The 14,397-nt window shown below is 41.2% G+C and overlaps 1 protein-coding gene across 2 annotated transcripts in view; it reads left to right on the top strand.

The window, feature by feature from the left end:
- Positions 1-273: 273 nt before the first annotated feature.
- Positions 274-14,397, top strand: part of chrna7a (cholinergic receptor, nicotinic, alpha 7a (neuronal)) — a gene marked incomplete at its 5' end in the record, with an annotated part of 31,726 nt that continues 17,602 nt past the window's right edge. Inside the window, 4 exons of one of the 2 annotated variants that reach the window (XM_079837912.1) lie at positions 274-328; positions 8,349-8,488; positions 9,059-9,103; positions 11,016-11,125. In XM_079837912.1, coding sequence (XP_079694038.1) covers positions 274-328; positions 8,349-8,488; positions 9,059-9,103; positions 11,016-11,125 — 350 coding nt within the window. Of the gene's footprint in view, positions 329-8,225; positions 8,489-9,058; positions 9,104-11,015; positions 11,126-14,397 lie in introns of those variants that run through there. The other variant, XM_079837911.1, reaches the window with a different exon arrangement.

Here is a 14,397-nt window from a genome sequence, read left to right as displayed (position 1 = left end):
TTGTTTATTTTCTATATTTGTTATTGGAATGAAAAACTGTGTGTGTGTGTGTGTGTGTGTGTGTGAGAGAGAGAGAGAGAGAGAGAGAGAGAGAGAGAGAGAGAGAGAGAGAGAGAGAGAGAGATGGAGGAGGCGGAGCTTAGTTCTTTTTTGTTGATGCTGCTGCATGAGACTCTACTCACTTCTGCCTGTGGGATGCAGAGAGAGATTCTTTCCCACAAACCTACAAAAAACGACATCACATAAAGCATAAATTAATGTTTATATAGGACCATGGGAATTTGGGAATATACTCTTTATTTTACCACTACAACCTGCCTATGGAGTGGTAAGAAACCTAATGAACATTTGATTATATAATAACCGTGAGCTTTGTGGAATTATTGTTTAAGTCAAAATTATTTAAGTCAAAATGTTCAATAATAGTCCCTGCTTACTTAATATTACAGTGTTACATGTGTGTGTTGAATTTGGATTACAATATTTCAGATGCTAAAATTGGTGTTTTGTTTTGAGGCTGTTTATATGAGGATGCAGGCCAGAGTTAATAGGTGAGGACCGTATTTACTGGGTCTGACCAAATGTAAGGTCATGGTTTATGTTGGCAAGTGTATGTGTGTCGTCTATCAAGTGGCTTGAATCTGCTTAGCTTGGAGTTTATCTTAATTTTTCTAATTGCCATGGTTTGTATAATTAGAGTCTCGCTCTGTTAGCACTAATTCGTTTATCGGTAAGTTTCTGAGTGCACTTCCATTAGTGTCCCTCAGTATGTGGACACACTGGATGCTTTGTCTTGGTGCACAATATAGTGTCTCTGACTCTGGCAAACGAGTCCAGCTCTCTCATCTCTCATGAATAACAGGTGCATCTCAGAAGAAAGAAAAAGCCTGACGTAATCTAGAGGATGTCCTCGTGGAATTAGATTATGAATGGATGGGATCTTAAGGGAATTACAGTGAGAGAAAGATCCCTTTTATTAGACAGCTAGATGACTGACCTTTGGGAGAAAAGCTAGAGTTAAAGGGATAGTCACCCAAAAATGAAAATTATTCACCTTTATGTCATTCCAAACACGTGTGACTCGATCGCTTTATATGATGAACAGATTTAATTTAGACTTTTGTTCGCATTCTCGTGTTACGCGTCACGTTTGAGCTTCCTCAAGAACCAATGAGGTTCATTCTCATGTTACGCATCACGTTTGAGCTTCCTCAAGAACCAATGAGGTTCATTCTCATGTTACGCATCACGTTTGAGCTTCCTCAAGAACCAATGAGGTTCATTCTCGTGTTACGCATCACGTTTGAGCTTCCTCAAGAACCAATGAGATTCATTCTCGTGTTACGCATCACGTTTGAGCTTCCTCAAGAACCAATGAGATTCATTCTCGTGTTACGCATCACGTTTGAGCTTCTGCAAGAACCAATGAGGTTCATTCTCGTGTTACGCATCACGTTTGAGCTTCCTCAAGAACCAATGAGATTCATTCTCGTGTTACGCATCACGTTTGAGCTTCCTCAAGAACCAATGAGATTCATTCTCGTGTTACACATCACGTTTGAGCTTCCTCAAGAACCAATGAGATTCATTCTCGTGTTACGCATCATGTTTGAGCTTCAGCAAGAACCAATGAGATTCATTCTCATGTTACGCATCACGTTTGAGCTTCCTCAAGAACCAATGAGATTCATTCTCGTGTTACGCATCACGTTTGAGCTTCCTCAAGAACCAATGAGATTCATTCTCGTGTTACGCATCACGTTTGAGCTTCTGCAAGAACCAATGAGGTTCATTCTCGTGTTACGCATCACGTTTGAGCTTCCTCAAGAACCAATGAGATTCATTCTCGTGTTACGCATCACATTTGAACTTCCTCAAGAACCAATGAGATTCATTCTCGTGTTACGCATCACATTTGAGCTTCAGCGAGAGCCAATGAGGTTCATTCTCGTGTTACGCATCACGTTTGAGCTTCCTCAAGAACCAACGAGGTTCATTCTCGTGTTACGCATCACGTTTGAGCTTCAGCAAGAGCCAATGAGATTCATTCTCGTGTTACACATCACGTTTGAGCTTCAGCAAGAACCAATGAGGTTCATTCTCGTGTTACACATCACGTTTGAGCTTCAGCAAGAACCAATGAGGTTCATTCTCGTGTTACACATCACGTTTGAGCTTCAGCAAGAACCAATGAGGTTCATTCTCGTGTTACGCATCACGTTTGAGCTTCTGCAAGAACCAACGAGGTTCATTCTCGTGTTACTTTGCACGTTTGAGCTTCCTCAAGAACCAATGAGGTTCATTCTCGTGTTACTTTGCACGTTTGAGCTTCCTCAAGAACCAATGAGGTTCATTCTCGTGTTACTTTGCACGTTTGAGCTTCAGCAAGAACCAATGAGGTTCATTCTCGTGTTACGCATCACGTTTGAGCTTCAGTGAGAACCAACGAGGTTCATTCTTGTGTTACTTTGCACGTTTGAGCTTCAGCGAGAACCAATGAGATTCATTCTCGTGTTACGCATCACGTTTGAGCTTCAGCAAGAACCAATGAGATTCATTCTCGTGTTACGCATCACGTTTGAGCTTCAGCAAGAACCAATGAGGTTCATTCTCGTGTTACGCATCACGTTTGAGCTTCTGCAAGAACCAATGAGATTCATTCTCGTGTTACGCATCACGTTTGAGCTTCAGCAAGAACCAATGAGGTTCATTCTCGTGTTACGCATCACGTTTGAGCTTCTGCAAGAACCAATGAGATTCATTCTCGTGTTACGCATCACGTTTGAGCTTCCTCAAGAACCAATGAGGTGCATTCTCGTGTTACGCATCACGTTTGAGCTTACTCAAGAACCAATGAGGTTCATTCTCGTGTTACGCGTCACGTTTGAGCTTCAGCAAGAACCAATGAGATTCATTCTCGTGTTACGCATCACGTTTGAGCTTCTGCAAGAACCAATGAGATTCATTCTCGTGTTACGCATCACGTTTGAGGTTCCTCAAGAACCAATGAGATTCATTCTCGTGTTACGCATCACGTTTGAGCTTCAGCAAGAACCAAAGAGGTTCATTCTCGTGTTACGCATCACGTTTGAGCTTCTGCAAGAACCAATGAGGTTCATTCTCGTGTTACGCATCACGTTTGAGCTTCAGCAAGAACCAATGAGGTTCATTCTCGTGTTACGCATCACGTTTGAGCTTCAGCAAGAACCAATGAGGTTAATTCTCGTGTTACGCATCACGTTTGAGCTTCAGCAAGAACCAATGAGATTCATTCTCGTGTTACGCATCACATTTAAGCTTCCTCAAGAACCAATGAGGTTAATTCTCATGTTACGCATCACGTTTGAGCTTCTGCAAGAAACAATGAGATTCATTCTCGTGTTACGCATCACGTTTGAGCTTCCTCAAGAACCAATGAGATTCATTCTCGTGTTACGCATCACGTTTGAGCTTCAGCAAGAACCAATGAGGTTCATTCTCGTGTTACGCATCACGTTTGAGCTTCAGCAAGAACCAATGAGGTTAATTCTCGTGTTAAGCATCACGTTTGAGCTTCAGCAAGAACCAATGAGGTTAATTCTCGTGTTACGCATCACGTTTGAGCTTCAGCAAGAACCAATGAGGTTCATTCTTGTGTTATGCAGCACATTTAAGCTTCCTCAAGAACCAATGAGGTTAATTCTCGTGTTAAGCATCACGTTTGAGCTTCAGCAAGAACCAATGAGATTCATTCTCGTGTTACGCATCACGTTTGAGCTTCAGCAAGAACCAATGAGGTTCATTCTCGTGTTACGCATCACGTTTGAGCTTCAGCAAGAACCAATGAGGTTAATTCTCGTGTTAAGCATCACGTTTGAGCTTCAGCAAGAACCAATGAGGTTAATTCTCGTGTTAAGCATCACGTTTGAGCTTCAGCAAGAACCAATTAGGTTAATTCTCATGTTACGCATCACGTTTGAGCTTCACCAAAAACCAATGAGTTTCATTCTCGTGTTACGCATCACGTTTGAGCTTCAGAAAGAACCAATGAGGTTCATTCTCGTGTTACGCATCACGTTTGAGCTTCAGCAAGAACCAATGAGGTTCATTCTCATGTTACGCATCACGTTTGAGCTTCACCAAGAACCAATGAGGTTCATTCTCGTGTTACGCATCACGTTTGAGCTTCCTCAAGAACCAATGAGGTTCATTCTTGTGTTATGCAGCACATTTAAGCTTCCTCAAGAACCAATGAGGTTAATTCTCATGTTACGCATCACGTTTGAGCTTCACCAAGAACCAATGAGGTTCATTCTCGTGTTACGCATCACGTTTGAGCTTCCTCAAGAACCAATGAGGTTCATTCTGGGTTTACGCATCACGTTTGAGCTTCTTCAAGAACCAATGAGGTTCATTCTCGTGTTACGCATCACGTTTGAGCTTCAGCAAGAACCAATGAGGTTCATTCTCGTGTTACGCATCACGTTTGAGCTTCAGCAAGAACCAATGAGGTTCATTCTCGTGTTATGCATCACGTTTGAGCTTCCTCAAGAACCAATGAGATTCATTCTCGTGTTACGCATCACATTTGAACTTCCTCAAGAACCAATGAGATTAATTCTCGTGTTACGCATCACGTTTGAGCTTCCTCAAGAACCAATGAGATTCATTCTCTTGTTACGCATCACGTTTGAGCTTCCTCAAGAACCAATGAGATTCATTCTCTTGTTACGCATCACGTTTGAGCTTCCTCAAGAACCAAATGGATTAATTCTCGTGTTACGCATCACATTTGAGCTTCAGCGAGAGCCAATGAGATTCATTCTCGTGTTACGCATCACATTTGAGCTTCCTCAAGAACCAATGAGATTAATTCTCGTGTTACGCATCACGTTTGAGCTTCCTCAAGAACCAATGAGATTCATTCTCGTGTTACGCATCACGTTTGAGCTTCCTCAAGAACCAATGAGATTCATTCTCGTGTTACACATCACGTTTGAGCTTCAGCAAGAACCAATGAGGTTCAATCTAGTGTTACGCATCACGTTTGAGCTTCAGTGAGAACCAATAAGGTTCATTCTCGTGTTACTTTGCACGTTTGAGCTTCCTCAAGAACCAATGAGGTTCATTCTCGTGTTACTTTGCACGTTTGAGCTTCAGCGAGAACCAATGAGATTCATTCTCGTGTTACGCATCACGTTTGAGCTTCAGCAAGAACCAATGAGATTCATTCTCGTGTTACGCATCACGTTTGAGCTTCAGCAAGAACCAATGAGGTTCATTCTCGTGTTACGCATCACGTTTGAGCTTCTGCAAGAACCAATGAGATTCATTCTCGTGTTACGCATCACGTTTGAGTTTCCTCAAGAACCAATGAGGTTCATTCTCGTGTTACGCATCACGTTTGAGCTTCCTCGAGAACCAATGAGGTTCATTCTCATGTTACGCGTCACGTTTGAGCTTCAGCAAGAACGAATGAGGTTAATTCTCGTGTTACGGAGCACGTTTGAGCTTCATCAAGAACCAATGAGGTTCATTCTCGTGTTACGCATCACGTTTGAGCTTCTGCAAGAACCAATGAGATTCATTCTCGTGTTACGCATCACGTTTGAGTTTCCTCAAGAACCAATGAGGTTCATTCTCGTGTTACGCATCACGTTTGAGCTTCCTCGAGAACCAATGAGGTTCATTCTCATGTTACGCGTCACGTTTGAGCTTCAGCAAGAACCAATAAGGTTCATTCTCATGTTACGCATCACGTTTGAGCTTCCTCAAGAACCAATGAGATTCATTCTCGTGTTACGCATCACGTTTGAGCTTCTGCAAGAACCAATGAAATTTATTCTCGTGTTACGCATCACGTTTGAGCTTCTGCAAGAACCAATGAGATTCATTCTCGTGTTACTCATCACGTTTGAGCTTCCTCAAGAACCAATGAGATTCATTCTCGTGTTACGCATCACATTTGAGCTTCAGCAAGAACCAATGAGGTTCATTCTCGTGTTACACATCACGTTTGAGCTTCAGCAAGAACCAATGAGGTTAATTCTCGTGTTACGCATCACGTTTGAGCTTCTGCAAGAACCAATTAGGTTAATTCTCATGTTACGCATCACGTTTGAGCTTCTGCAAGAACCAATGAGATTCATTCTCGTGTTACGCATCACGTTTGAGCTTCAGCAAGAACCAATGAGGTTCATTCTCGTGTTACGCATCACGTTTGAGGTTCAGCAAGAACCAATGAGGTTAATTCTCGTGTTACGCATCACGTTTGAGCTTCAGCAAGAACCAATGAGGTTCATTCTCATGTTACGCATCACGTTTGAGCTTCACCAAGAACCAATGAGGTTCATTCTCGTGTTACGCATCACGTTTGAGCTTCCTCAAGAACCAATGAGGTTCATTCTCGTGTTACGCAGCACATTTAAGCTTCCTCAATAACCAATGAGGTTCATTCTGGCGTTACGCATCACGTTTGAGCTTCCTCAAGAACCAATGAGGTTCATTCTGGGTTTACACATCACGTTTGAGCTTCAACAAGAACCAATGAGGTTCATTCTCGTGTTATGCATCACGTTTGAGCTTCAGCAAGAACCAATGAGGTTCATTCTCGTGTTACGCATCACGTTTGAGCTTCAGCAAGAACCAATGAGGTTCATTCTCGTGTTACGCATCACGTTTGAGCTTCAACAAGAACCAATTAGGTTCATTCTCGTGTTACGCATCACGTTTGAGCTTCAACAAGAACCAATGAGGTTCATTCTCGTGTTACGGAGCACGTTTGAGCTTCAGCGAGAACCAATGAGGTTCATTCTTGTGCTACTTTGCACGTTTGAGCTTCAGCGAGAACCAATTAGGTTCATTCTCGTGTTACGCAGCACGTTTGAGCTTCAGCAAGAACCAATGAGGTTCATTCTCGTGTTACGGAGCACGTTTGAGCTTCTGCAAGAACCAATGAGGTTCAATCTCATGTTACGCATCACGTTTGAGCTTCAGCAAGAACCAATGAGGTTCATTCTCGTGTTACGGAGCACGTTTGAGCTTCAGCGAGAACCAATGAGGTTCAATCTCATGTTACGCATCACGTTTGAGCTTCAGCGAGAACCAATGAGGTTCATTCTCATGTTACGCATCATATTTGAGCTTCAGCAAGAACGAATGAGGTTAATTCTCGTGTTACGGAGCACGTTTGAGCTTCATCAAGAACCAATGAGGTTCATTCTCGTGTTACTGAGTACATTTGAGCTTCAGCAAGAACAAATGAGGTTCATTCTCGTGTTATGCAGCACGTTTGAATTTCAGAAAGAACCAATGAGGTTAATTCTCGTGTTACGGAGCACATTTGAGCTTCAACAAGAGCCAATGAGGTTCATTCTCGTGTTACGCATCACATTTGAGCTTCAACAAGAGCCAATGAGGTTCATTCTCGTGTTACACATCACGTTTGAGCTTCCTCAAGAACCAATGAGGTTCATTCTCGTGTTACGCAGCACGTTTGAAATTCAGCAAGAACCAATGAGGTTAATTCTCGTGTTACGTAGCACGTTTGAGCTTCTGCAAGAACCAATGAGGTTCATTCTCGTGTTACGTAGCACGTTTGAGCTTCTGCAAGAACCAATGAGGTTCATTCTCGTGTTACGCAGCACGTTTGAACTTCAGCAAGAACCAATGAGGTTCATTTTCGTGTTACGCATCACGTTTGAGCTTCAGCAAGAACCAATGAGGTTCATTCTTGTGCATCAAGCAGGTTTGGTTGAGCTTTTGTTTATGTTTGCTGATCAATGTTTATATGTGAATACAAGTCTAAAAGACTAAACTGCTCAATTCATATGGATTCGTTTTACAATCTGTTTATGATATTTTTGAAGCATCAAAGTGGTAGTTGCGCTCAGATTTCATCAAAAAGATCTTCATTTGTGTTCCGAAGATGAATGAAAGTCTTACAGGTTTGGAACAACATAAGGGTCTTTTTGGACGAACTAACCCTTTTTAACTATGATTTGCTTTCTATACTTACAAAAATATCTTCATATCTTGATGAGTTATATCAAAGTTATCTGGAAAGTACTATACTGTTTGCTGTCCAAATCTGGCAAATGTTAAAACAAAAAATAGTTCAAACAGGGAGTTAGATGCATACTTAAGGAAAGTGCTTGAGTCTAATCAGTCAGACTTCCTGGTGGAGATTTAATCACTGAAACCAAGCAGAAAAGCTTCAGATCAATATGCGTACCTCCAAATGAGCTGGAGCAGCTGTCTCTGTTGATTCGCAAGCATTCTCTTGAATGTCTCATTCCCTTCACGCTGCAAGCAGTTAGCAGTGAAGGTGAAACTCTGCAACCGTGTCACATTGTTCATTATTCTGGCAGTGTCACTTCAGGGAGAGCATCAGAGGAGACTCTACAGAGACCTGATGAAAGACTACAACCCACTGGAGAGACCTGTGTTTAATGACACCCACTCACTCACTGTGTATTTCACCTTCAGTCTCATGCAGATTATGGATGTGGTAAGTATATTAATTCAATAGTAAGAGATGAAATATTGAATATTCCCTAATAAAATGTGACCATGAACGATGCTTTAGGATAATCCTAGCAAATTTGTTTACCTGTGAAGGTTATATATTTTCCACAAAACCTGAATTGTTCAGAACACTTCCACATCATTCAACTCTTTCATGGAGTTTTTGCCAATATTGAAAGATGTTTCATCAGCTGAACAACTGGCAGTTTTACAGATAACTTAAAGCATTTAAAATTTCAACTATCATTTAATTGCAGTTGACATGCATTTAATTGTGCAAAAACATTACATGTAGTTTGCACTTATATTCTTTTAAAGTATATAATTTCAGTAAAAAGTTTGCTAAAGAATACTCTTCTTGACCCTTCCAAGACAGCAACATAGTGTCGGCCCAGATCCGGGCCACATCTGGCACATCTGGATTCTACGCGTACCAGATGTGGGCCGGATCTGGGCCGACTCTATGTTGATGTCTGAGTTGTGTCTTAAGTTATTTTGGAAGTAGTTCTTTTCAGATTTTTTTTTATAAAAGTGCATCTTTGTTTATCTACAGGATGAGAAGAACCAAGTACTTACAACCAACATTTGGTTACAGCTGGTAAGACACCAACACTCACTGTCAAGTCAAGTCAAATATATTTGAATAGCGCTTTTCACAATGCACATTGTTTCAAAGCAGCTTTGCAGAAAGTCATGTTATTCATAATATCTTAATGCCTTATAGTCCATATTACAGACAAAAGGTCAACACACAGGCAAACAATCCAAAAGAGCAACAGAAAACACAGGCAAAAGGGTCATCCAGAAAACAGGCAGAGAATCAAAAAAGACACATGCAACCAGGGTAACGCCAAAGTCCCTTTCCAAGGCAAGACTGTTCACTAGGCGGCCATATTTGCAACTATGCAGCTATTTTGGGCATTCAAGAACAAGTCCAATCGATTTGAACGGGGAATACTGGAATCTCAAAAACTGCTTGCCGAACAAAATCTAATATGAACTGTCCCATAAATGTTGTGCTATTATCAAATACCATTAAAAAGGCGTATTTTTCAGGCTAGACTAGCCAATGCGCATGTGCAGTCCTAAGCGCGAGTCTCCGGGAACTGGATCTTCTAACAGCAGCTGCAGTGATGCAATGACTTTACCAATCAGCGATTGGCTCTTTTACTTTAGAAGGCGGGACTATTCCGCGTTGCAGTTTCGTCCATTCATAAGTAATAGGACTGAACCGTCTTTCTATATCCATAGTCTTTGGTAACGCTCAGAAGGGCAGTGTAATAACCAAGCAAGCGGCAACCTCCTGCAGTTTCTCTTGAAGCCAATACGGAAGTGCCTTAAACTGCAATTCATCGACTGGCCGCTAGGGACAGGCTCCAGAAGGGAGCAGAATCTCATTGAGCCCCATGTTAAAATGGCCAACTTTACAGCAGAATAAAACATGTTTACAGCCTGGTACAAATTGTGGTTTTGGTCAATAAGGCTAATTTTGCCCTTCAAGACAACTGTGAGGGGGGTGAATTTTTTTATAACTCATTCATTTACATTATATAAAGCATTAAAGTTCTGCATAATTAAGGGCGTGGCCACTTCGAGTGACAGGTGGATAGCCATTTATCTGCTGTCTGTTAGTTATCGCGTCACTTAAGCTCCGCCCACGTCCCGCCTTTTTGCCCATTTTCTGTTATCCGGGAGTGACGTGCGATGACACGCTGCCAAGATGGCAATGGCCATCTCGTCCCTACTTTGCGCTTCAGAACGGCTCGTCAGAATCCTATGGGTGACGTCACGGACACTACGTCCATATTTTTTACAGTCTATGGTAATAACATACAAGACTTCGCAGAAATAACTGAAAACACAGGGCATATAAAGACAAAGTTAACCAGATAATGAGACACAGGTGGAAGTAATGAAGTATTATGAGTCCAGGTAAAGAGTTATGGGAAATGTAGTTCATGATGAGATAAGGAGTGCCCTCTGGTGGAGATCAAGGGCACTCCAGCTGGTGGATGTACAGGGCCCCACCCATCTGACCGTGCCCAGGACGAGGCATCCTCCCTGGGTTGGCCGGGGAGGTCTGAGAGCATGGAGCTCCCAGGTGCATTTGGATTTTTGGGACTTGGTTTATTTTGGGTGACTGCCTTGAACACCCAGGTTCTGACTGCCTACTCTGTGCCTATGCTGGGCTTGGGTGACCGCCACAAACACCCTGGTTCCCTCTCTTCCAGAGGGTCTCCTCCAGCTTCTCTTACCCGCCCATAGGGGCATCTGGTGGGCTTGGGTGAATTCATAGTCATGTTTAATCTTTTTTGCCCTAAAACATGCATTTCTCTTGCTCCGGTATGTGTGTGGGCATGTGTAGAAAAGCTCTTTAGATTCTGATGAGGTTCAAGTTCACATGCCTAATTCAGTTTGCACCAGCATACATTTTTAAAGCATAAATATCCATGTTGTTCCTGTTGGACTTTTGTTCATTAAGGGATCCACTGTTTGTCTCTTTATTTCAGTACTGGTATGACTACTACCTCCAGTGGAACTCCTCTGAATATCCTGGAGTGACGAGTGTAAGATTCCCTGACAGTCAGATCTGGAAGCCTGACATCTTACTCTATAACAGGTTTGTTCTTCACAAAGGGAGTTATCGATAAACTCATATGTATCACTAGCAAGAAAATGGTTCTATAAAAAACAAACGTAGCTTTTCAAGTGTAAATCCTCTCCGTTAAGGATTTCTTGAAGAGTGGTAAATTGCCTGGAAAAAAAAGTGCTGGTAACAGAGAATGGACACTGAGTTTGCACTATGTCATGGAAAACAAAGGTTTTGCCTCATTTGTCCCTGTCTGGAAAAGTGAATCTGCCGCAGAAAATGCAGAATTCGCCTCTACTTTGAGGTCAGTGAATCACTACATGGAAACTAAAATGCAATCAAATGAGACCACTGGTGCAGCGATTTCAATTTATTTATTTATTGGTTGTGTTGGTCTAGCAGCCTGGACAATCATGGCATTTTCCTCAAGGATTTCTGAGACTGAATTTTAGATTGGAGTTAGACAGTTCAAGGCCTGTTCACACCGGAACGATTTTCCCGTGAGTTTATTGCCGACGTTTAACGCGCAAAACGGCAGGCGTAAAAACGTCATTAAAAAAACCCGTCTCTGGTTAGTTTTTTTCTTTTGACGCAGTGTGTTAAAAACTGTCCGACCAATGAGATCCGCGCTTTTGTTCACATGCCTGGAGCTGCTGAAGTTACAGTAAAGCACGACTTGGTGGCGCTCAAGCACAAAACGGTCTTGCCGAGCACACATTGATAAGACGAAGAAGAAGTAAGTAGACAAAGAAGAAGATGAGCTGCCAATGCTGCTTGCCAGTTAGCAAAAAGTGTGTGAATGGTTTTGGCCATAGACATAATATGTCTATGGTTTTGGCAAGCACGTAAACACTGTCTCTCTTCTTCTTCTGTGTGACAAGCGAGTGTCAGAAGTGTAAAGTGGTGAATTTGCTGAATTTGCACGTTCACTCGGCACATCGCCAGTGAAAATCACTTGGGTGTGAAAACTCAAGAAGTGCCGAAAAACGTCTTGAAAAACGCTGGCGATAAGCAGGTGCTATATTCGTCCCGGTGTGTACAGGCCTTTAGATTGGAAAAATGGTTCATCATCACTATGCAGGAAGTTACTTAAATCGGTATCGGCCGATATATGTTAATTTTTAATGTTATCGTTATCGTCCCAATAAGAAAATTTGGCCAATATATTATGAGCTGATAAATAATATTTCCTTCAGCTGAGACACTTCAGATGCGCACCGTTCACCATGATGGATTTGAACTCTTTTGAAATATGATTGAAATCACTTCAAAAAAGGGAAAATACTGTTCATATATGCTACATAAAATTATGAGAACATCATAATAATTGTGTGTTTGGGGCATGGCATTTAACAGTGAGACTGTTTTTGTAATCAGGCTCTAAAAGATTTAGCAAAAATCTGGATTTAGATTTATCTGCCGATATATCGGTTATGGGCTTTCAAATATAAAGAATTATCGGTATCGGTAAATTTTCGAATCGATGCATCCCTATAACTAATTAATTACTATTCACAGCATTAACATGTCTGAGATGTGAGCAATTGTGTTTTACTCTCAACGAGGTCATAAAATGCTTTACTAATTAGTTACTCAAGTGTTGCCTAGTCACCTAGTCTTCAAGAGCTGCTAATAATCTAAACCATTACTTTAAAGTGAAATAGATGTTTTTTACATTAAAATAATGGCACACTAGTAGTTCTTGAAGAGTGACTAGGCAACACTTGAGTAATTAGTAAAGCATTTTATGACTATATTCAGAGTTACAGTTTTTCTCAATTGTTTACACGCAATTTTGAAAACAGAGTTCTTTTTGTCAAAATATAATCACAATTATCCAAACACCACACTCAATTAGCAAAATTCCTAGATTGTTTGCAAAATGACACACTTCAGTCAAAACATACACATATTTGTGAAAATGCCATTTGTTTTCATTTAACCAACACAGTCATCAATGATCATACACTATTGCAGCCAGTGTCACACTGCTGTGATAAATAAAAAACACATTTGTAAAAAAAAAAAAAAAAAAGATTTTTAGCCAGACATTCTTACTGTATGTAAGAGATAATTTAGGTGACAAAAAAATAGTGAGAAACTCACAACATTGTTCATGATTTGTTTTGAGATAGGAGAATGTAGACAAATACTGTAGGCCTACTATAACCTTACTGCACTGCACAACACTTGATGCTGCAGACTGAATATTTCAAGTATTTATTTCAATACTTACAGTATTGTAAGTTACAGTAATCAACCAACAATGATATCAATTACTGTAAACAAATAAAATCTATAGACAAATAAAAATTACTGCATGAATTACAGTACATACACTTTGACTCTGAAGAAAAGTAAAGTAAAAGTAAACAGAAATGAAAGAAAACTCAAAGCAACAAGAATACTGCAACTATCCATCTCTCCGTCTGGCTGGATCAGGCCATAAGATTTCATCAACATCACAGGCTATGTCTTCATTGGCAAGGCACCGTTGGAAGAATCGCCTTGTGTGACGAATCCACCCCTGCACTGAAGCTGCTTCAATAAGATCACATGCCTGTTCCATGGCCTAAATGAGGGGCAAACGGTCATAAGGCCGCAGGTCATATACCTTCCACCGCCACGCTGAAAAAAATTCTTCTATAGGATTCAGGAAGGGGGAGTATGGGGGAAGGTATAAAACTTCAAAATCAGGGTGATCATGGAACCAGTTCTGGACCAGAGCAGCCCGATGAAATGAGACATTGTCCCAAACGACAATGTACCACATCTGGTCCACTTGGTGTAATGCTGTGACAATCTCATGCAATCGGTCAAGAAATGCAAGTATCAGATTTGCATTATAGGGTCCCAGATTTGCATGGTGGTGGAGGACCCCATTTTGTGTGATAGCAGCGCAAAGGGTGATGTTACCCCCTCGCTGCCCTGGCACATTGGGGATTGCCCTGTGCCCAATTACATTTCTCCCTCTTCTTCTTGTTTTTGCAAGGTTAAATCCAGCCTCATCCACATATATAAATTCATGTTGAATTTCAGCAGCATCCATTTGCAAGACTCTCTGAAACACATTAAAGAAAATAGGATGCTATTCAATATCTATAGCACAGTATTTTTTTTGTGACAGAACATTATGAGCAGTGCATGATACCACACCATAGTCAGATGAACAATGCATACCTCCACATACTCATTGCGCAGATGTTTCACTCTCTGAATTTCTGTCAAATGGTACCCGATACAGTTGCTTCATGTTTATTTGATTTTTCTTTAGGATTCGACCTAATGTTGACAGAGAGACT

The sequence above is a fragment of the Gobio gobio genome, assembly GCF_949357685.1.
Source record: "Gobio gobio genome assembly, chromosome: 2".
In the NCBI taxonomy this organism is placed as follows: domain Eukaryota; kingdom Metazoa; phylum Chordata; class Actinopteri; order Cypriniformes; family Gobionidae; genus Gobio; species Gobio gobio.
The sequence above is the reverse complement of the archived record's forward strand: the minus strand, read 5'-3'. Positions and strand labels throughout refer to the sequence as shown.